Source organism: Lathamus discolor, chromosome 3, assembly GCF_037157495.1.
Source record: "Lathamus discolor isolate bLatDis1 chromosome 3, bLatDis1.hap1, whole genome shotgun sequence".
Lineage (NCBI taxonomy): Eukaryota > Metazoa > Chordata > Aves > Psittaciformes > Psittacidae > Lathamus > Lathamus discolor.
In genome coordinates, this window is record NC_088886.1 from 54,976,355 (window position 1) to 54,998,754 (window position 22,400).

Here is a 22,400-nt window from a genome sequence, read left to right on the forward strand (position 1 = left end):
AGCACAGTTACTGTGCTCTCCTTTTCCCCACATCAGGCCAGTTTTTGATTAATTTTTTTTAATTCTAATCTTCCTTTGTACAGATAAACATAATTTGGCACTTGGTCTTGTAAGTGTTTTGACTGTTTCTGGGTTGGTTTTTGAAGTTCATAAAGAAGCATCACAGTAATAAATGCCTGAAAGTATGTGAGATGGGTCAGTCTTAGTTAAAGCACAGATCTTTGGGTGGTCAGTGCTATTGTACAGCAGCAGGGGAGAGCTGTTTCCAATCTTTGTGCGACAGGACTGTGGAGGCTTTTCTGTCTTATTTCATTTTGGTATTATCAGTGCTGAGAATTTAGTTACAGTCCAGTTAGTAATGATAGAAGATGTGTTATCTAATAGTGAAGACTTCCATATTCTCAGGTCCACCCATTCAGGCTAATTGGTTGTGCTACTCTTGACTCAGGCTGGCAGAAGATACCAACAGTGATTAATATACTTGGTGCATTAAAGCTCAGCTCCCTGCCTGGCATACATCCATTCCTTGTGCTTTACTACATCCAGCACATGAGAAGCACTACTCTCCTCCCCCCTGGTCTCTCCCAGCATGTGAAAAAGCAAAGATGACATAATGCCTTGCTTGTGCACCTCTGGAAGTTTTGCACTTCACTGGGCATAGATGTGTTTTATATATGAGGTAAATTCCTCTTCCTGCTTCACACAAAGGGATTAAAGCTAAGCTTTGTTGTTGACCCTCTTCACATGTCACATCTTCAAACATTTGCTTATGACTTGGACAGCTTTAGGCCTCTGGCATTAAGAGAAGTGATCAGTAACCACCAGCATTCCTCAGCCAGCCAGTGGCAGGACTTAGGGCTTCTTGACACCTGGGGAAATGTGTTTTGGTACATGCTTAATTTTATTTGTGTGTAGAAGTAGCACAGCCTCAGTCTTCAAGCTTCTGCTGACCCTTGGCTGAGCTTCATCCTTCGTTTCTCAATTTCATGGGCATCCATTCTTCTTTTGAAGTATATTAGCTGTAAATTCATCAGGAAGGTAGGACTAAGTGTACTTACATGATCTGACAATCTTCAAATGAGAGAAAAGACTCTTCATTCTGTTTATGTTCCTTAGAAATTATTTTGGGTTCATTGATTTCAAACCACAGTGAACAGGTTTAGTGGAGAGCTTTTCAAAAACACAGTTGTTTAATAAATGAAATGTAAATTAAAAACTTAGGATTGTGGCTAATGCTGAACATACCTGTGCAGGTGATTTCTATAGCTAATAAGTGAAAGTAAAATTCATAACCCATTTTACTGTATTTGCCTTGCTGTTACAGCTTTGTTTTTGTAATTTTTTTAGAGGGCAACTTACAATAGGAATTGTGATATTTTCAAATTTAATGGGATAAAATGGTGTTCTCAAGCAAAATGATTGACGCTTTTGCCCTTGGGGAAGCGCCAGAAATTAGAATGTTCATGCATTTTAGAGCAGATGACCTTCCAATGTCTTGCATTTGAATTTGGAAAATAAGACAATTTTTCCTGCCCCCCCATAATTACTTCTTTTGTAATCTTTAAAAGCAATCTAAGCCTCTTCCATACCTTGTGAAAAATGACTGATGATATCACTGTGTTCTGGAATAGCGTCTGATGCAATAATATGTCCATGTTTCAGAAAAAACATGGGCTAAACTTGCTGCTGTATGATAGAATGTAGTTTGTAACTCATTTCTAAGTTTTTTATATATATATATATATATATATATTCTTTGTTTTTTTCACCTCCCTCAGTTGCTATAATGGGAGGAGACTTTATGATTAAAAATGACTGTGTGTCTGAAGTAAGTTTTTAAGTCATGTGTATCTTGAGGTGGTATATTGGCCCTGGGAAGGCAAATGGCAAGTGTGGAGTTGAGCTAGAACAGGATTTTATTTCTCAGATCTTAACTGTCCCTTTTGATAGAATCATTTAGTTTGGAAAGGACCTTTAATATCATTGAGTCCAAATGTTAACCTAACACTGCCAAGTCCGCCACTAAACCATGTCCCCAAGTGCTGCATCTACCAGTCTTTCTAAATGCCTCCATGGATGGTGACTCCACCACTTCCCTGGGCAGCCTGTCCCAGTGCTTGACAGCCCTTTTGGTGAAGAAGTTTTCTTAATATCCAATTTAAATCTCCTGAGGCACAACTTGAGGATCTTTCCTCTTGTCCTATTGCTTGTTACTTGGGAGAAGATAAGACCCCCACCTCGCTACAGCTTCCTTTAAAGTAGTTGTAGAGTGTTATAAGGTCTCACCTGAACCTCCTTCTTTCCAGTTCCCTCACCTGAACCCTCCTTCCAGCCCCAGTTCCCTCAGCTAGCCCTCATAAGATATGTGCTCCAGACCCTAGATGTTACCTGGGGCTTGCTCAAGAGAGTTTCTTTCTGCTTGAAAGGTGTAGCAGTGTTTATGTACCCTGTAAGGTTTTTTTGCTAATTATCAAAATAAGTAATAAGGTTGTATAAGAAAAAAATTTATATAGACATAACTTACAAATGCGTCATATCCCATTGATGATGAAATTGGCGATGTGGGTGATTATGGTTAGACTTCATGAATTAAAAAATGGAATTGGTTATCTTAAAGCAAAGCAACTTCTCTTTAGCTTTGTATTGAACTGTTCTTGACGAGAAGTGCATATGGATGGTTAATGATTGGTTTCTGCTGCAGCGTAGTGTATTTTAGCACAAAAATTTGCTTATATGAAAACATTTTAATGTGTCCTGTGAAAATTTTTTTTATGCCTCATGGAAATCAGTAGTCACTTGTGATTAAGTCTTTGTATTCCTGGCTTTTTTCATTTTTCTGATAAGGTAAACGACCAACAGGACAATGGTACCATATTCTTGGGGCCGATCTGGTCATGACTTTGTGTTTTTGATCAGAAATTAATAGCCTTTAGCATTGATTTCGATAGTTCACTGTTGCTGGTTGAGCTTTCACAACCATTCATGGAGCTCGGCTGTTTCTCCTAGAGGTGAGTTTTCTTTTGTTCTCAGAAAGAAGAGGAATAATAAAGAGGAAAGCTCCAGGTAATTACCAAATTGTTATCAAACCAACCTGATAATTCAGATCATCATTTTAGGCCTTGTGGTGAACATGCAGCCATGGCAGCAGTACTGTCTTACTGGTGGAGGCAGAGAATGTGTGGGAGGACAGAGTATGGGTGTGAAATGACTAGAAGTGATGTGGGATGTGAGGTTGTAGGTAACCTGAGATTTGCGTCACGATCTGCATCAAGGAAGAAGTAAAAATAGATACAAAATGGATGCTAGAGTCATACAACCTTTCCAACATGTAGAAGACACAATGGCGTCTAATCTTTTCATGCAAGCACTGAACACAGAGAAATTGTACAATTAGAGAAGGGCAGTGGTTGAGAGGAGGCCTTTTTTATTTCCTACAGACTGATGTAATATAATAAATAATATTGCATGACATGTCAGATATTTCAGTTCCTTGTGCATTTTGTGTGTTGACAGCTGTTGTGCAGGTTTATAGGTGCATTCTGAAATATTAACATCAGATTTATTTGGTAAAGCGATGTTTTTAGATGAGACACAATCTTAAGTTATGCTGATTTATTAATAAGTCATTCCATGTTCTTTCACATCAATAACAATACTATGATTTTTTTCCCTTGCCAATGTGTTTGGTTGCTGTGTATCTAATGCATACAAATGTGTTACTCATGGTTTCCCTGTCCCCAGCTCACTTTGTTTTGCTGTAATGCTCTTGAGAAAGTAAAATTATGACCGTTGTTACTTAGGAGGCAGAAATACTCAGTTCAAACATATGGATGGCCCATCTTTCTGTAATACTCCCTTCCTGTAGTCCTTCTCTCTCCATCCCCAAACACCCCAATGCTCTTCTCCCATTTCAGATGTGTACCTTGCAGGGTGCCTTCATTGTTGAAGTAGCTGCTTCTGGCTTATGTTCTTTCACTTTTAGGTCAGCTAGTTTGAATGCAGACTGATGAAATGGGAGAAGGCTGCTTAACCTTCTGGAAAGGCTCAATTTACAAAGGATGTGTTAAGTTCTGACCCTACAATGGGCCATACAAGTGCAGTGTGTTGTTTTGAACTTCATTAGAGTAAAATATATTCTCTGCTATTATCACACTGTTAAATTAATTTTCACTATTTTCTGCACAATTTATTTGAGATTTGAGATGAAGCAGGCATTGAGACTTGAGGTTTCATAAAATAAAAAATAGTTTTGCACTCTAACCACATCACAGTTTAACTTTGTAATGGGATGTAAATTGAAAGCATATATCTACCTCATTCTCCTACTTTGTTCTGAATAAACACTGCTTTAGAAATTAGTGGAGAAACGTAACTCTCCCGTTTTATCACTGGTGTACGTGACATCAGGAAATGTCTTGGAGTTTCCTAGTTATTGAATGTGCTTTGGGATTAGTAACTCATAGACACTGGAACCCAGATCTCCTGCTTCCAGGACAGTAATATACAATACCATTCTGGTTACAGCGCCTTTATGAGTACCGGGACGCCATTTACATCCCCTGTTTTGCTGACACCGCTCTGCACATGGTTGGTAATTTTGACCTGGCTAACTGTAGACACTTGTGAGAGAACCTAAACCTGGCCTAGCATGGAAGCACCTTTTTTTTTTTTTTTATTATTTTTTTATTCCTGTAAATGTTCTTATGAATCAAAAAGAATTAATTTTCCCAAGATCCTGTGATGTTTGGGAACCTGAATTGACTGACTTGAGGTCATGCAGCAGCTAACTGGTGGGACTGAAAATCAGAGTGTGCAGCTTCCAGTTCCTGGCGTGTCACACTGCTGGCTGGGCCTGTGTTCTAGCTCTGCTGAAGCAGAGAGGGACAAGCACTGTTAATGAAGCTGCACAATAAAGAATATCAGTTTTTTTCTTGCTGCCCTCTATGACTGGTTTGTGACTGTTCTGAGTTTTGAAGCAGTTGGAGAGAAGGGCACAGAGCGGTGCAGCAATGCCAGAGTTTGTTTTAGTTAAAGATCAGTGTATTTTTCAGTAAGAAAATTGCAAACTGCATCAGTGTTCCTCTGTACATGTTATTCCCTTTTTAAAGGCTTACTGAGGGAAAGGTGCCCAGTTTGGGAGCATCCTTGGGAGGGATGTGCGACAAAGCCTGTGCTCCTGTCCTGGGAGGCCTTGGTGGTGATCAGAGGGGTTTCTCTGCCCTAGGATGTCAGGTGCCAAGGACATGATGCCTCTGCTGGGTCAGCCTGAGCCTCTGGCTCTCAGCGTGCATTGTGTATGGTCACTGGCTTGGAAACTTCTGGGAGACCCTTTTTTTTTTTTTCTTTTTTTCTTTTTAATGTTTTCTTTGTTTTGTGTGGAAAAAAACCACAAGGTTTGGGGATTCTGTGCAGGAGGTTTGGTAAATGACTGGAATTATCTTCATTTGCTGTGCAGATTAATACTAGAGGGGACTTTTAACATAAATGCTAGTGTAAAGGTGGTTTTCTGTACTCTTTTTTTTCCCTGAACATGGCTATTGAATACTAACACATGAGTGCTTTATGACAGAGTGAAAATCTCAGCTGATTAGAGGTTTATTAGCTGTTGGAGTAACACTGATCTTTCTGTAAGCAACCTCTTAACCTGCTTTTCGTGCTTTGTTCTTATCAAAAGTTTAGTGTTGACTTTTAAGGATTGGTATGTGAAAAACGTCAAAACACTGATTTTCAGCTGCATGCTGCCTGCCATAGACACACCGGGTCTGAGTGCATATGGGCCAGCCTCTAACATTTTTTGTTGATTCTTGCTCATGTGGAGGGCCCTTGGGACAGATGGCCCCTCGCTGTTGATGGTTCGATTACAGCGATCACCCACAGCTTCAGAGGAGTGCGAAGAAAAGAAATTGCTTTCTTTGTCAAGGTGTTTTCAATTCAATTCTCACCCATTAGCCCTGTTTGGTTAAGTTTTGAATTACTCCATCAGGTGACTGATGAGTTTATCCCCCCCCCCCCCATGTTATTAAAATGGATTTGGTATTAGATGGAAAGCAAAGGCAGAAAAAGATTTGTGCTTATTGATCAGTGTTCCTGCATCTTTAGTTTGGTTTTAGTGTCATGAAAAACAAAGATAAAAATGGTCACTGAATCAGAATAGGCTAGAAAATATATATTTTTTAAAAAGCATCTCAATTATTTTAGGCCTCTGAATTGTTTGCACATACAGCAAACTATATATGTAGGCTATGGCTAATCAACACAATTACTTTTACAGCTTTATGTAGCTGAGAATGTTTATGATTGTTTTAATTTGTAGCAGATTATATATATAAAATTATGAAATGTTGTCTGCTGTAATTAAAGCTTTCATAGTCAGATGTGTTTCAGTTGTGGCGCTGTAGATGTTCTAAGGAGTAGGAAACAGCCCGGCCAGGTCCCATTTGTCTGTGCTGTTCTACTTCAATTTCTTCCTACCACAGCTAGTAAGCAAAACATGAAAGGTTTGAACTTCTTATAGACAACATTAATTGTAATGGGAGAAAGAAACCAGGATAGAGACAGAGAATTTGAAGCTATGTGTCTGTAACACACAATTATGTTCATTCTCTTTCACATATAAGTTGAATATCACTACACAGTCCCCAGCTTAATTTCATAGTGTAATCATAGAAATGGGGTGAATATAATAGTATCTATATTAGCTTAAATGTCATAGCCTAGAATAAAACAATGAATGGAGACTCGAATCCCTCTCCCTGTAGCTGTCCTTGAGTGCAGTGACAGTGTCAGTGGGATTGGCACTGCAGAGCTCTCTAAGCCCCAGAGGGGTACATCTGAGCTGACAGAGGGGAGAATGCAGGCTGAGGACTGGGCAAGAAGTCCTCTTGGTTTGGGTTTTCTTGTGTATGTTTTCATGAAGGTCTTCTGTGTTAATACAGATGTATGCTAGATTAGTGTTCACCTGGGCAGGTGAAAAGCTCATGATTACTATATGTATTTTGCATTCAGAAGACATGGATGGAGTTCAGAGATGACCCGTTTTAAGAACGAGTCTCCCTCCTGCTACAAATCATAAGTGCTTGAATATGAAGTCAGTATCTAAGGCAGTAGTTTTCATACCTTTAAGCTTATCAATGCCCTTAGTTCCTGCACCTGCCAAGAGCTGCTTGTTTGAGTTTACCTTCCTTCTCCCCTGTGTTTGGAGAAGGCAGGGCCTCTGGGAAGAGGAAATGAAACACAGGCCAGCCTGCAATTTGCCGTGTTTCCAGCTCCAGTTTCAGCTTTGCCCACAGTAGTCTGGTGGGAAAGGAGGAGGTGTGCTTGAAGGGGGGGACAGCCCAACCTCACAGCCGGGTCACTGTTGTCTGTGCTGCATCCAAACCCAGCAACAGTTGGTTCAAAGAGAACTTTCCTCTTCCTTGTGTCTGCCGAATAAAGAAGAACATCTAGATAGCAAGCAGGGCAGGAAGCAATGATGGAGGGAAGGAAACACAAACGACAACAGAATATTTTTCTACCTTTGTGTTTTCTACATGATAAATTTTATATGCTTAAGTTTTGGGGATATTTTCCCTGTCTGGGAGCAGTTCATCTAAAGCATTTGGCTGGGGACAGTAATAGTGGAGATGTTTGAAAGTGGCATTTTTATACCAATGTACCAAATATGTATATCATGTAATGTTTTGGGTTGAAAGGAACCTTTAAAGGTCATATAGTCCATCCTCCTGGAATGAATCATCCTTCAACTAGATCAGATTGCTCAGAACCCTGTTTAACCTGACCTTGAAAGTTTCCAGGGGTGGGGCATCTACCACCAATCTGGGTGACCTGTTCCAGGGCTTCACCACCCTTATAGTAAAAAATGTCTTCCTTATATCTAGTCTATCTATATAGCACAATTAACTTTGTAATTTGGATAATGATATTCCATGGTAATGTTACATATTCCATTATTCCAGTGTATTATGTATTCCAGTATTGCTCTGGCCTAAGAAAAGTGTTAGTTGTGGAATCAGCACATTTTGCTGCTTGTGCTTGTTGGCATTTAAGGCAAGGGGCGTAATTTACAGGGAAGGCCTGCCCTCAAATATTAACAGTTGGGCTGTGACCAGGATGCGGTGGTCACCAGTGGAAAGTGGAAGGAATGTTGCTCTACTGTTCAGGCAAGAAGTGATGTAAATAGATAAACATTGTATCTTCTCTGGTCAAGAGGGAGTTTCCCTGCAACATTGATTATTTTTTTTTTTTCTATAAATAGCAAGAGGACTGGACTACCTTCTGCTTTGAAAAGAATTTGCAGAAGCATTAAGGTTTTTGTTAAATTTGTACTTCTTTTTTTTTTTAGGCATGTAAAATGCAATGTGAGATTTTGTTTTGCATTCATTTTGAAAAATATCCATCAAAAACGGCTTGAACATTATTGTGTGTTTCCTGCAAACAGGATTCACAGGGTTCACAGGGTCACGTATATTCCTGTTTTCACGTCCAAGCTGATATCAGATTTGTATTTCTTGAAGGGAATTAGGAAGCAGTAACTCGGGCATCCATAAAATATGGAGATGTAGTCTCTGCCATGTACCAATAGCTTTTACCATTTTCCTAGATGCAGTCTGTGTGAGTTCCACAAATTGAATATAATATTTTACCTGGTGAGATAAGGTGTTTGTCTCTGGTCAGACATCACTGACATGGGAAAGCCAAGTGACTGGCCCTGTCATACTGGCTTGGCTGTGCAGGAGGTTTGCTTCTTCCTAATTTACTTATTGTGTATTGCCTGGTAATAAGGTACTTGAACTTTTCTAGATCTTTGTCAAAATCAATCTTGCAGCACTAATGTAGGAAAATGTCATGTAGCCCACAGTACTTTTCAAGAACTTTAAGTCCTGTACCTTCATCTAAAACAAAACACTGCACAATGTGTTTGTTTGCAAGGGAGTGTAGTGAGTTAGTTTTTCATCCTTACAGGGCAGGATGTAAAACTTGTATCTGGTTGCAAAGGTGAATGACTTTAGTCTTATTGTTATTGTTCATTTCACTAGATCACTTGCAGCCTGCCTGGTTTAAACTTCCTTGAGCAAGAGACCCAGTGACAGTGGAAGTATTTTGTTTCGTAAACCTTCCTCAAACATCAGCAATGATTTAAGGCTTCCATGTTTCTCGCTTGTTGTTTTGCTACCTTAGTTCTTAGACCCTAATTTTCATGAGCTGTAATTCACTCGTGGTTAGAAGTTAAAAATAACACTGAGACTCCAAAAGGCATACAGTTACTGCCACACTTTAAGAGCTCATTTTAAAGACTTAGCAGGTAAAAGAAACTCTTGCTTATCTTGCAGAGAGACCAAATGAAGGCTGAACATACTCATTTTATCTGTGTACTATCTGTGCAATGAACTCTCACCCTGATTAAGGTTTTATCCTGAAGCATAGCTAATAGCATTCCAGCCAAAAGGACCCTTCCTTTCTCTCCCTACTTAGCTGATGCTCTGTCCTTCAGTAGTAACAAATTCCTGAGCAAAAAGGGATTGACCTGTGGCTCTGAAGGAGGTGGCAGATTGTACCTAGTTTTAATCATCTATTTGTTCATAAAAGGGAAGAAGCACTTATTTCCTGGTTTGAGTGCATTACAGACAAGGGAAATCAGGAAGATCAGAGGAACTGTCGGGTCCAAAACTTGTACTGCTGACAGGCAAAGCCCTGCATTACTACAGTGTGGCAGGCTGAACCTTGCATGTGATTAGCTGGAGTTCAGTATTTGTGTGCTTTTCACATCCTAGATTTTCTGAGTACTTTGAGGAACTGTTACAAGTTAAAGTAGAAGGACTTGAAAAATAATTCTGTGGTAAACTTCAAAATCAGTAAACCTGTCATGTGGCTTTCAATGAAATGTACACGTCAGATTCACATACTTCTATACAGATTGTGAGCTGTTAATGCAGTGATGGGGTAGTAATTAGCTGTATGTAAAAACTGTGAAGTTGCTGTGATGCTGTGAGTAGCTAACTGAGCTGGGCCTCCTGACTTCAAATGTGAGTTTTGTTGGTGTGGTGTTGAGAAGAAAGTAGTATGTGTGGCTTTTGTTTAAACACCAAGTGACACTTACAGATGTGTGTTGTATCTTTGTTTTCCCTTGTATAGAAACAAAATCCTGAATTTCCACAGACATGGTGTGAGCACCATTTAGTAAGTTCCATGTCTATGGAAAGATGTAATCAAATTCTTAGCCACATGATAAGTCCATGAGTAGTTTCGGTTACTTGGACTTTGGGCCATTTTTTCAAGCATAAATCCTACAGAAATTGTTTTGAACTATGATACTGTTTTCAGCTTACTTGAAAGTCTGCTCAGTGTATGTTCAGCTACAGTTAAAAGCAGTTTCCTTAGGAAAAGCTTCCTTGTGGAAGGATGATGTTTTCATCTTACCTGTGAGGATTCAGTCTTTGTAATTACATTTTTGAACCCTACTGAAAAGTCACTGATACAAAAATCACATTTCTAATTTGCAAATGTGCAACCGCAAAGACTTACAGGCAACAACAGCTACTGTGACTGTAACTGAGGCATGCTACTGAAATCTTATTTTCCATTTTCCCTTTCTTTTAAAGGGCAGTATTTAGTGTGTGTTTGTCAACACTGTTGTCATTTAGCTCACACTTTGCTTTGTATGAGGAAAGTTACAAGGGAAAATGTTAAAAGTCACATGTTCCAAGTATCTCCTCCAGTGCCATTGTGAGTCGATTACCTTCACTGCACAAGTAATTTTTGAAAATGGGGTATAAGCTTTGCCATCAATTGGAGACAAGGCAGAAGCCACTGGTATGGGGAAGGGGAAGCAGTCAGGAGACACTGGGCTCCTGTGGTGTGGCCGCATTGTGGCTTATGTTGAAAGGTGAGTCCAGATTCAGCACCTTGCTCAAATGTGCTGCTGAAGTCAGAAAGCCAGAAGAAGCTCAGTCTGTTAATAGATGGGAGGGAAAGTTGGCAAATGCAATTCCTGAAACTTGTTAATGCTTTTCTGTGACTGCCATGGTTGTAAAGTGTCAGTATTTAGCTCCTAAAACTGTCAGTGGTCAAGCACTCAGTATTACTGGTCTTTGGCTTTCTAAGGGAGCACATCTCTTGTGGTGCAGCTACTTTTTTGCCTTGTGTTCATTGGTAGCAACTGTTCAAAACTGTGGTGGCAATTTAGGAAGGTGCATTAGTGTGTAAATTGTGAGTAAAGAAGTCGAAGGTCCTGGATTGTTAAGATTACATGTAGTTTTGTAAATAAGTTTAATTTTGTGTTAATGAGAAGATGAAGAGCGTGGTTGCATTCTGCAATAAGCTTTCTGTGGAATAGTTAGAGTAAGAATAGACTTAACGGTCCTGTAGAAGTTTCTTTCAGTATTCCTTTGATGAGCAAAAAAATACATGGCCTACATGATTTGCATAGAAGTGCACTTTCAAGTATTTTCTGCAGTGGCACCCTCATTTGCATGCTGTCTTTAATCTGACAGGTTTTTAGTGCCAGAGAAGTTAGTGAGGGTTCCTTACTTTCACTTTTTTTATGAAGTTGCTTCAATGTATTTTTTCCTTGTTCTTTCTTTTGATTACTGATGCTTGGAAAATTTCTTCCCCCGGTTTCCATGCATCTTGCTCTTCCTCCAGCTCCTGGCGGGTGCTCCACTTTGATCCCCCAAACCTGGGAGCTGAAGACCACTGTCACGCTCAGATCTTCCTGACAGCAGTGCCTCCTGTTCTACTGCACTGCTGGCACTTCATGTATGAAACTGTTAACAAGCAGATTTTAATATGATATACAGGAGTATTTTTTTCCACTGCTCAAGAAGTAATATTTTTATTTGAGTGCTGTTTTTTTCATCAGATGATTTCATCTGTGAAAACTCTTGGGTTGCACATGATGGTTCATCTCCTACTTTGTTTCCAGATCTCTGTGGTAGTAATAAAATACTATAGTGGTTCAAAAGAATCATAATAATTACTGTTGTGGGTCTCTGTCAAATTATTTTAAGTATGTAGCAGGTTTTTGCCTTTGAACAATTGCAGTATTTTAAGTTTGGTTTAGAGAAGTAATTTTTTATTGCTGAAAACTACTGATTCTAACAAAATAAATACTGCTTATTGCATAAATGTGTGCTTCTAAAGGTGTTCCCTGAGGTAATAATCTATCATTTCAGCTTTATTAATTGCATTCTTGTGTTCATGTGAGAAAACCAATCTGGAACTTTTTTTTCCAGATGAGAAAGAAGAACTGTCTGCAGTAAGTTTTTCTTTGCCGCCTTCCTTTTTCCTCTCTCTGTTTCTTCTCCACCCCCCATGACTCCTGGCCCCAGTCTCTTCTTTCCCCTCCTTAGTGACTGCTTTTTTTCCAGTGAATATCTTTACAGCGTCAGGGAAATATAGCTGGAGAGATTATGAGCAGTCATCTAGTCCATCCCTCTGCCCCAAGACGTGACCAACACTGTTTGGCAGTCTTTTTGTCTGTCCTGCTCTGTAAAACCCACAGGAATGAAGAAGGCTCCTCCTCTGCAGGCAGAATATTGGACCACTTAATTAATCCATTTGATTTCACCTTAGCTGGGTTTTTCTGTCTGAAATTACGCTCTGTTGCTATCAGGAAAATTACCTGGGGTGATGTTTCTCAGCATGTGTTCATCATTTCTGTTCCATTCCCAAAGTGAATGTGTATTAGTTAGATTATCCTGTTGTATTTTGGGGTGATATTTACAATCTGCAAGCGTAATGATTGTGAAGAGTATTTTTGGAGTATATTTAACTACTGAATTTTTAGGAAAGATACCACTCCAAAAGGTTTCTCTTTATTTTTCCATTGTTCCAATTGAACTACTCTTATCCTCTGTCATGAGAAACAGGACTTTTAGATTTTCATAGATTTGTTACAGAAGCTAAAATGTGTTAGAATTGTTTTTCTAAAAATACGGATGACATGCTTTATGAAGTTACCTCTGTGGGGATAGAGTTTTGGAGAGGAATTACCTTGAGGATATGCATATGTTTTTCTCTTCTATTAGCACGTGTCATACTTGCCTGCATTTTTCTTGTGGAGCAGTTCTAGTTTGCAATATTTTGGATACTTTTGTTTTTAAGCATTGCCCGTGACTCAGTTTTCTCTTTGTGTCAAGTACACGGTACTGTTAAGTTTTGGTCCCTCAACAAACCTGTCCATGCTCGTCTCTCTTATGACTTGCACCAAAAGTTGCATCTAATTGTGGTCCTCATGGGTTTAACTCGTTCTTTCTGAATCTCATTATAAAAAGCTTTGTCTTAAAATATGTGTAGATAGATTTAGATAATCACAAATGGTGCAAAAGTAGTCAAATAAATGTCGTAAGTTATATCTAGCAATGTGTGCATGAGCAGCAGCCTTGCAGCGGTGTGAAAATCACAGCTGGGAGATGTACTTTCCAATGCTGTAGGATATTTAGCAAAGGACTTTTCAAGCATTACTGGCATGTGCTAAGAAATGTCTGTCCTGGATGCAGTAGGCATAGGAGGAAGTGATGCTTGTATGTGCGTATATATATATGTTTATATATGCAGCAATATATAAGTTTACACATGCAATGCACAGACTTTTTTATGTGTGCAATTAACAATTTCCACTAATTACTACATTTACATAGAACTAGTGCAAACAGTTTTCCCCAAGAAGTCTGTTAGAAAATGAGGAGAAACTCAGTAGTTCCTTGGCTGGCTATAGCACCAGCTATTTCTTAAGTGATTCTCATCCTCTCACCCATAAAATCAGCATAAAATTGACCTAACATTGCCAGATCAAATGGCGTATCTGGGAAGTAATCCTCAGGGAAAAGAAAATTTGGTCTTTGTAAATCTGAAGGTAAAGTGCATAAAGTTGAAGAATTGGATTATACTTTCTCTTTTTATTTCTTAATCAGTACCCTTTTATTTCTTCCCTTGCAGCACTCGTGAGGAGTTGCCACAAAGATGTGTCAGATGCTGCCTGAGCATAGCTCCAAAAGTAGAAACAAACATAATCTTTTGAAAAAAGCCCAATCCCTGACTTGAATAATTATCATAAAATCCTAAGGCTTTTTATCGGTGTTAGGGTTTGGTTTCAGAGGATGAAGGCGTGAAAGTGGTACAGTAACCTTTCTTTTTGAAGCACAAGTCACATCAGATTTTCTTAGTTAATAAATGTGTGGGAAGTACCTCCTGAAATAACCAGTTAAAAGCCAGTAATAACAGCGGCAAACCCAGCTCAAAGCAGCTGGACAGTGTTGGAAGCGTGTGATTTTTGCTGAATGTAGCACTGAATGTTTTTCTTGAATTAGGTATATTTTTCAAAATGTTTCATGAAGGAGTACTAAGAGCATTATTCTGCCTGTTTAGATCACACTGATTTAATTATACTCTCATGAGACAAATATTTTATCCTGATATGAAACTAAATATTCTTATACTTGTAGTTGAGTGAACTGGTATTTACTTTAGAGTTTGTATAATTTCAAGTGAGACTGTTGTAGCACGAGAGTGTCCTAATTTGAAGTGAAGATAGCAAGCTGAGTATGACACTGACTTATAGTTGCAGGCTTTGTATCTATCAGCATGTTGGGGCACCAAAAGAAGTTATTGGAGCTGTTGGTCTTGTTGCCAATAGGTTAAGGGTGCTCATGTGAAATGCTGTTCAGCTTTGTTAACATCTCACTGAGGTGTGTTTTTTTTTTTTTTTTTTCCCATTCTATTGGCCCCAAGCCCCAGGTTACCTAGGTCCAAGTTTTGCTTAATTCTGAGGTTGTACTTTGCTTCTGATTGCGACCTTTTAAAATTGTACTTGGAGGTTTTGCTGTTGTGATCTTCTTCCTTTTTTGAAGCCTGGCAGTTGCACTTCTGCTCAGAACAGTGAAAGAAAGAAGTTGTGTTTCTTTCTGTTCTAGTCGTTTATTCATTGAACTGTTTAGAAGGTATCAGAAACCCCATGATTTTGTTACTGTGTTGCTAAGCATTTCCAGATACTAAATGTTTCTCATGTAAGTGTTTTTCACATCTGCCTAAGCAATCTGCCTGGTTTCACGGCTCGGAACAGGCGAGTTTGCCAAGCCTGCTCCTCTGCAGCAGGGCAGTGCCCCATCAGCTGGCTTTACTGCAGAGCGCCCTGCGTGTCTGGTCGCAGCAGTAGCTCTCGAGTTTTGCAACAGAAGAACTATAAATGGCACAGCAGGACTTGGGAAGTTTTGAACAAGAAATAGGTGATAAGAAACGGAACTAGAGGCAGTGAGTAACCAGCTTGTATTTCATGAGGTCTAGCCAATGCTTAAGGCTGGATTGCTGCTTGGGAAGCAGTCCTGCTTCCTTCTGCTTCCTCCTGACCACAGCTCCCCATTCCCCATTTTTTCTTTCGTTTTTTTTTTTTTTTCTTTTGACACAAAACTAATGACTTTGGGGGAACTGACCTCATTGGCGCTGACCTGAAAAATTCTAGAGGGTTTGATCTTGGTCAGTTCCCTCATCTGGTTCAATGAGTAGCTGTGGAAGAGCCTACACCAGCAGAAGAGAGATGATGGAACAGGATCACCAACAAGCAGCTGGTAGTGGGAGTGCAATGGGATTGCTCGTTTGCAGAGAAACTTATGCTTGACACATTTGTAGACATATGGCCTCAGATTTGAAAGCTCTCTTAAAGTATTTTTTGGATTCTGCACAGTTTCCAGTGGTTTATAGCAGATAAATACTTACCATTGAGTGACCATTGAGTGTTTGATAGCTGTTAACCATGCTTGCTGCTCCTTGAATTTATCTGAGATAACTATTGATCTATAACTACTTTCTTTTCCTATTCCGTGATACTAAATTGGGATAAAAATAAGAGATCCCTTACAGAATATGCACAAGGATATTCAAACTCCTCTTGTATCTGATCATTACACAGATGTGTTTAAATGCACACAAAATAGATGGGGGGAAAAAGGTCTCTGTTGTATCAGTATTTATTTACTCATATTTTTATAAACAGAGCATCTTACTTACAAGATTGTTTGTACAAAATACATACATTATAAATAATAGCTGCAGACACCACCCCCTCCCCTGACTTAGGAGTAAAAAATGTGCTTCTCCAGTAAGAAGAGTGAAATGGGGACATTTATATCTAAAATCTCAGATTTGAATTAGATGAAAATTAGGTCTGAATTAGATTGAGTTGATTGAAGAATTGAATTTTGCAATACGTTTGAAATGCATGTTTCACTGTTGGTTTAACATCTGGTCCAAAGTGAAGGAGGAATGCTGGTTTCAGTCTCCAGCTCCTTGTGAGTGGGCCAGTGGCAGATATGGGTGCAGCAGCTGTGTGTTGAGAGTAGGATCTGAAATCAGCAACTGGCAATGAAAATACCATTAATTTCCATTCCATTAAAGCTTCATTTGCAGCAGCAAACATGTGTGGTAGGATGAAGAAGAGTAGAAACCTCTGTACTTTGCCAAAAGTAGAGAACCCTCTGGTTCTGATGTAAAACGTAGCAATAAGAAGGAAGTTTCTGATTTATCAGCCAGTGCTAGCGTTAGAGGAAGAAGTGGCAGTCCAAATACTTTTCCCAGATCTTGGATTCTTAGAAGACAGGAATCCCAGCAACTGCTGTGATAGCCAAAATCTTGCAATTCTCATCAGGCAGTGTCTCTGGTGCTTACCAGGGTGTTTCACCATTCATTTTACTGCTCTCTGGCACCTAGAGCTGTCATCAGCCATGCAGTCAGCGGTGGGAGGATCTGCCTGATGTTGGCTGGGGCACAAACAGGAACTGGAGAGCTCTCCCTCTAGTTCAGGGTTTGGCACCGACCTGGGCTCCCTTGCAGGAAGATGGATAATTTCACTTTTAGCACATGGACAAATGCTGCTGCTAATCTGTTCTATAGAAGCGCTGTGAAGCTTCGTGGGTGTTAGTGATACGGTTTAACAGTAGCACCTTGGGGAGGTTTTGTATCACAGGAGATTAAAAGCTTTGGGGGGATGAAGAGCATAATTCGTTTTTTGTTGAAAGGTTATGGTTCAGGTTGTTGTGTTAGATGACTTAAATAATGTTAATTGTAGACTAATACATAGCCTAAATATAAATCACACTGATTATTTTGATAATTAACACTTAATAAGTTAATGAAACTTTTAAGATATTATTGAAATGCTGGTTTTTAAATGGCTCTGAACAGAAAATATTCAAATATGCTGGCTCTTCTTAGCTCTTTCTTGAGAGTGCTGCTTACTTTGGTACCATCTTTAAAATCGCAAATGGCACTTTTCTATACCCTCAGAGATCTTTGTTTTCCCCTTATCATTTTACATATTTTTTTTTTCCCCTGGATGGAAAGAGGTTTTATATCTTTTTATTTCTTAATTAAATTAAAATACCAAAATTGAACATGTGCTTAAAAAATTAAGTACTCAAAGGCTGAAAAGAAAGATGAAGATATTTCGATATGTTGTAACCTGCTATATATGTAAAACAATAAACATATAGTTTCATAAATAGGAGATAAGTCTTTTTAATAATCCAGTATCTTCCTTAGTTTTTAGATATGTTTTTGCACTTGCCTCAAAGCTTGATGCTAAGCTGACCCTTTTTTTAATATTAATGTACTTTGACTGTAATACTCTGTTCCTTTGCCTCTGATTAATGCTGTCTGTCAATTATTTACAGATCCAGTGGTGCTGTGGAAGTTCCCGGAGGACTTTGGAGACCAGGTTGGAAACATGAGATTGAACTTTTTTTTATGTTAGAATAATAATAAAAAAGCTCTCCTATTCAGCTGTGGAGAGGCAGATGCTAATGATAGTGGGGAGGAAGTCTTCACCCAACTGGTGGCTTGGTGATTAGAATGCCTTTGTGACAGGAATATACAATAGCAGTTGTAGAGCAGCATGTATCACACTAATTCTCTATCAGCTTATTTTTTATGAGGAGTATTTTATAAGCTGTTTCTGTTAGAGGATAGAAAATGTGGAAAATTCGTCCACAAAACTTTGCCAAACATTAATGTTAGAAATTGTGCTAACAAAAAACATCAAAACAAAAAAGTTGAAGAGCTGCACATGTGTGTCCTTTTAATATCAGAATGTGTGCGTCATGTTCCCTTAGTCCTTTACAGTGTAAAATTTTATATCTTTATAGTATTTTGGGAACACCCTAGTTATTTGCTTGGGAAAAAATCAAACCCCAGTAATCCTCAGACCCTTGTAAGAGACAGTGATCTAAATGTGCTGATTTCGAAGGCATGAAAATCCTAGTTTCTATCTATAATTAATCCTCAAAGGAAAGTTTATACATACAGGACTGATGGATTATTTCCCTGTTTGTAGTGATAGCAAAGCGGTTCATTAGTATGTTGTTTTTTTTTATGACTATTTTATTAAAGTTATTAATATTAAAATTTAACGAAACAATAAAATTTTATTATTTCAGCAAATTTTAGATGAGTTTCTACCATAGAAATATTTTTGTTTTCATAAACAAACCCACATAAAGCCATGGAAAAGAATAAATATCTCTGACTCAGTGTCTTTTTTTGACCCAGTATCAGTCTAAAAGGAAGAGCAAACATATTCTTCATTGCTAATATCACCACAGTGGATGATCTGGGAATATTTTTGTGCAGTAAATATTAATAAATTGTTGATAGATTTATTTATTTATTTATTTATTAAAATCTATATTCCAGAATTCTACGATGACAGCTATAAGGTGATTCATGATGAAAGGAATAAATATACAAACATAGAGGATGTCTGGTTAGGGAATAGCATCAGTCAGATACATGTGCTGCTTATAAGATAGTGATAAATGGTACATGACTGAAGTTTGCTGTTACTTGTTCTTAGTTAGACATCCAGTAAGTCTGGATAATTTCCCTGGCTGCAGAATGATCATCTTCATTGTCATTTAAGGTTTTTTTTTCCTTAGTTTGTTTTGTTCTTTTCCCTAAGAAAGACTTGATCTTAAAAAAGGGAGGGGAGGGGGGAAGAGAAATTATGTATGAAGAAAAATGGGAGCTTATTCAGTAAGTCGAAGGTTACTCAAAGAACAGCTGGTGTAGAAAAATGATTAGAAGATGAAGCTCACCAAAGACTGGAGGGGAAGCATATGAAGATGCAGTAGACATACCTAATCTATAGAAACCAGAGCCCTCGGGCAGCTCTCTGCCTTTGGGCTCTGAAAATCCTATGCCTGCGCATTGTGTCTCAGCAGTGTAGAGAATTAAGCGTTTCAGGTAAATTGCTTGTGTTCCTGGAAAACAGTATGTATTAATCCTCATCCTTGCAAGGGAAATTTCCCTATTAGAACCACTGGATTTGAACAGAACGTATAGCAGCTTCTATAGCAAACCCCATAGCCAAGTAGTCAAGTGAGATCAGCAGAAAACTTTTGTGCATGTGTATGCGCATGCATATTGAACTCGGTATGTTTGGATTGGAGACCTGACTGTCTACCACATTTAATTTAAAAAAAGAGATCTTGCTGAAATTCTTAAGGCTGATTTCAAAGAAAGTTTATGGGGTCGCGCACACACACACACACACACACACACACACACACACACACACAAAACCAAAACAAGAAAATTAAAAAAGGAAAAATAAAGAAAAAAGCAAAAGAATCTTCTCCATCCTATTTTCCAGTCATTTCTATTTTAAATGTAAAATGTGTGAGTTAGTTTTTGGATGTATCCCAAAGAGTCATCTTTCCTAAAATCTGAGGGCTGTCTGTTTGCACAGTGATGTGATAACAGTGGGCAAAATATTTTCCTCACTTCCTGAATTTTTCTACAGTTTATCATGTCACCTTTTTGTTGCTTTCATAATGCAAGGAAAACTTGTCTAAGCCATTTTGATATATTCCTTCTCTTTCTCACATTTGTCCTCTTGGTATGTCTCAACTTTCCAGTGCTTACTCAGCCTTAATCTTCTCTTATTCTTGTGGCCTGACATTTTCTTTTCTGCTGGGCAGTATTTTAATTTTGATCTCTCTTATTCTTAGATGTCAACTTTGCAAAATCTTGTTTTTCAAAACCTCCCATCTGTTTTGGATGACATGTAGAAACTACAGATGATCAGGAGAAAGCAAAGATTAGTGATTTGTCATCATCACTTAGAGTTCACGAAGTAAAGGAAATACTAAGGTGCGCTTTTTGGTAACACAGAAGAATTTGCAAGATTTGTTGTTCATTTTGTTACCTGCAGTGACTTCAGGGAAAACACTTATTTTCTATCTGGTAACTCTTCAGATGCCAGAATTAGAAGGAAAAGGTTAAAATGCAGAATGGGGAAAGAGAAATAAATAATGCTTCAAGGCAGAAAATGAAAAATACTGCTCTTTGCCAGAGTATTTCAGAAAGTTCTTTTTGTTTGGGTTTGGTTTTTTTTGATGGTGGAAGTAGTTCACTTTTTAGTGACTCTCAAAATTATCAGTTAATGAAATCATGTCAGGCAGAATTCTAAGTACAGAGGACCATACTTGTATTCCAAAGAAAATCTTTAATAAAAAGGATCCCAAAAGCCAAACGTACTAATCCATTGGAGACATCATCGATTTACTGTTTTACTGGCATCAATGATACAAACCTCAGTTTGGCAATGTTGAAAAAGTTCAGAATAATGTCATCACTATAGAAAAAGTGAAGATTCCTGATTTGAGCGTATATAGCTCTTCCGTGTTTATCCTCACAAGCTCACATTTGGAAGAGGAAAGGATTGTAGCCATCTAATGGAATATATTTTTATTATTTAAAGTATATTTTGAATGTATGTGCCTACAGGCTCTGTCTTGTGATATGCTCAAAACTCCCCTTGTGCTCAGTGAACTATGGTAAGATGTGTATGTTTTTAATCTTGAAATTCCCATGTTGTTTATTCAGACTGGTTAAACTAGAGTTTAATGTCAGCCTTGCAAGCTCATTTTCAAATGGAAGTCTATGCAGAAAAAATAATAATGCTGTGATATCTGGAAAAAAATCCAGAAGTTTTAAAAAATACAGTATTTTTTAAGTGCTTTAGAGAAACAGCCCAAATGAAAAACGCCACCTTTGCTTCCAAAATTAAATACTTCATCACTGTTGAAAAAGCAAATATGTATCTCTGCAGAAATGAGTGTCACCCAGTAGAACTGAGATTTGCTGATGCTCACTGTCTCCTCATGGCAGTGAAGTCGGTGGCAAAGTGCTATTGATGTCAAATGTGTCGAGATGCCTCTGGTATGCTTCTGTTCATAGCTGTTCTGGAAATAAAAACATGCAAGCTCCCAATAACTTCATTGGGTCAAAACCCCTTGGAAAAGGGGTAGTGTTGGCACAAGGAAGGACAAGAGCATAGTGTGATTGCAGGTGTTTGTGGCTCAGTCAGAGGCAGTACTGCTTTCTGTGTTGTCTTAAACTTTGAAGCATGTGATTTCTCGCGTTTCTTGCAAAGTTAGTAACTACAGCTATTCTGGTTATTATTTTTAGCTGTGTGAGAATTGAGCTGCTTTTTAATCTCACTGCTTATTGACCTGAAGTGATTTCCATATCCAGTAGGTCCCAGGGTATATGGTGTATAGAAAAAACTGGTCCATTAAATAGTTCTTATTCTTCTCTCTTCTAATGACATAATAATTTCTCCCATTGTTCTCATGGTGAACCTGCCTTCTCTCGTGCTCTGCTTTCAAAGGCAAGCAGACTAAGTCTGCTTTCTCATGTTAGGCTTTTCCCAAACAGTGCAGGTGAGTAACCAGTAAGGGAAATGGCATCCCATGTGAGGAGCCTCTGCTGTTTTCCATGAAGTTACTGTAACACCCTTTGTGTTGTTATTTTATAACATCTGGTTTTTATATTTATGCATCATATTATGCAAAAGTCACCACTGAATTGTGCGCAATAAATCTTACTCCTTATCCTGTAGCGACCCAGCTACCAAAGCCTGATATTATACATGTAAATCTGTCAGGTTCAGGTGAAAATATTTGTATATGTAAAACCGTAAAGAGACACACATGCATGCATGCGAACATCAGCTAAGGGGTGAATCCTATGCAGTGCTAATGTGTTAGTTAGCCTTCCCTCAGCAAAGCACTAATGTCGTGCTTTATTTCTGACGTATGTATTAACTATAGAAATTAAAGACTGGCTTAAGTGAATGTCTGCTTGGAGTCAAAGTACTCAGTTTTTGCAGGATGGAATATTTAATTACATGCATTGTGGCAGCAATTATATACATGAGGTCAGTATGAAAGAGATTATATTCTTTTTAAAAAAACTTAAATAATAGCACAAAGTCTCAAGAAGCAAGCTAAAGTTGTCTGGGTCAAACTAATGTGTGGAAGCCAGTTGAGATGATTTTGTGTTCCTCTGTGCTCTCCTAAGAGAGCAGCAGGAGCCCAGGAGGTATGAGACTGTTTACACTCTTTTCAAGG

At 38.5% G+C, this 22,400-nt stretch overlaps 1 protein-coding gene across 5 annotated transcripts in view; it reads left to right on the forward strand.

Moving 5' to 3' along the window:
* DENND1B (DENN domain containing 1B) overlaps nt 1-22,400 on the forward strand; it is a 160,815-nt gene that overhangs the window by 24,265 nt on the left and 114,150 nt on the right. For all 5 annotated transcript variants that reach the window (XR_010611654.1, XM_065675314.1, XM_065675312.1 and 2 more), the window contains one exon: nt 17,661-17,704. Coding sequence is in view for 4 of the 5 variants with exons in the window: in XM_065675314.1 (XP_065531386.1) it covers nt 17,661-17,704 (44 nt within the window). In the remaining variant the exon portion in view is untranslated. The remainder of the gene's footprint in view (nt 1-17,660; nt 17,705-22,400) is intronic.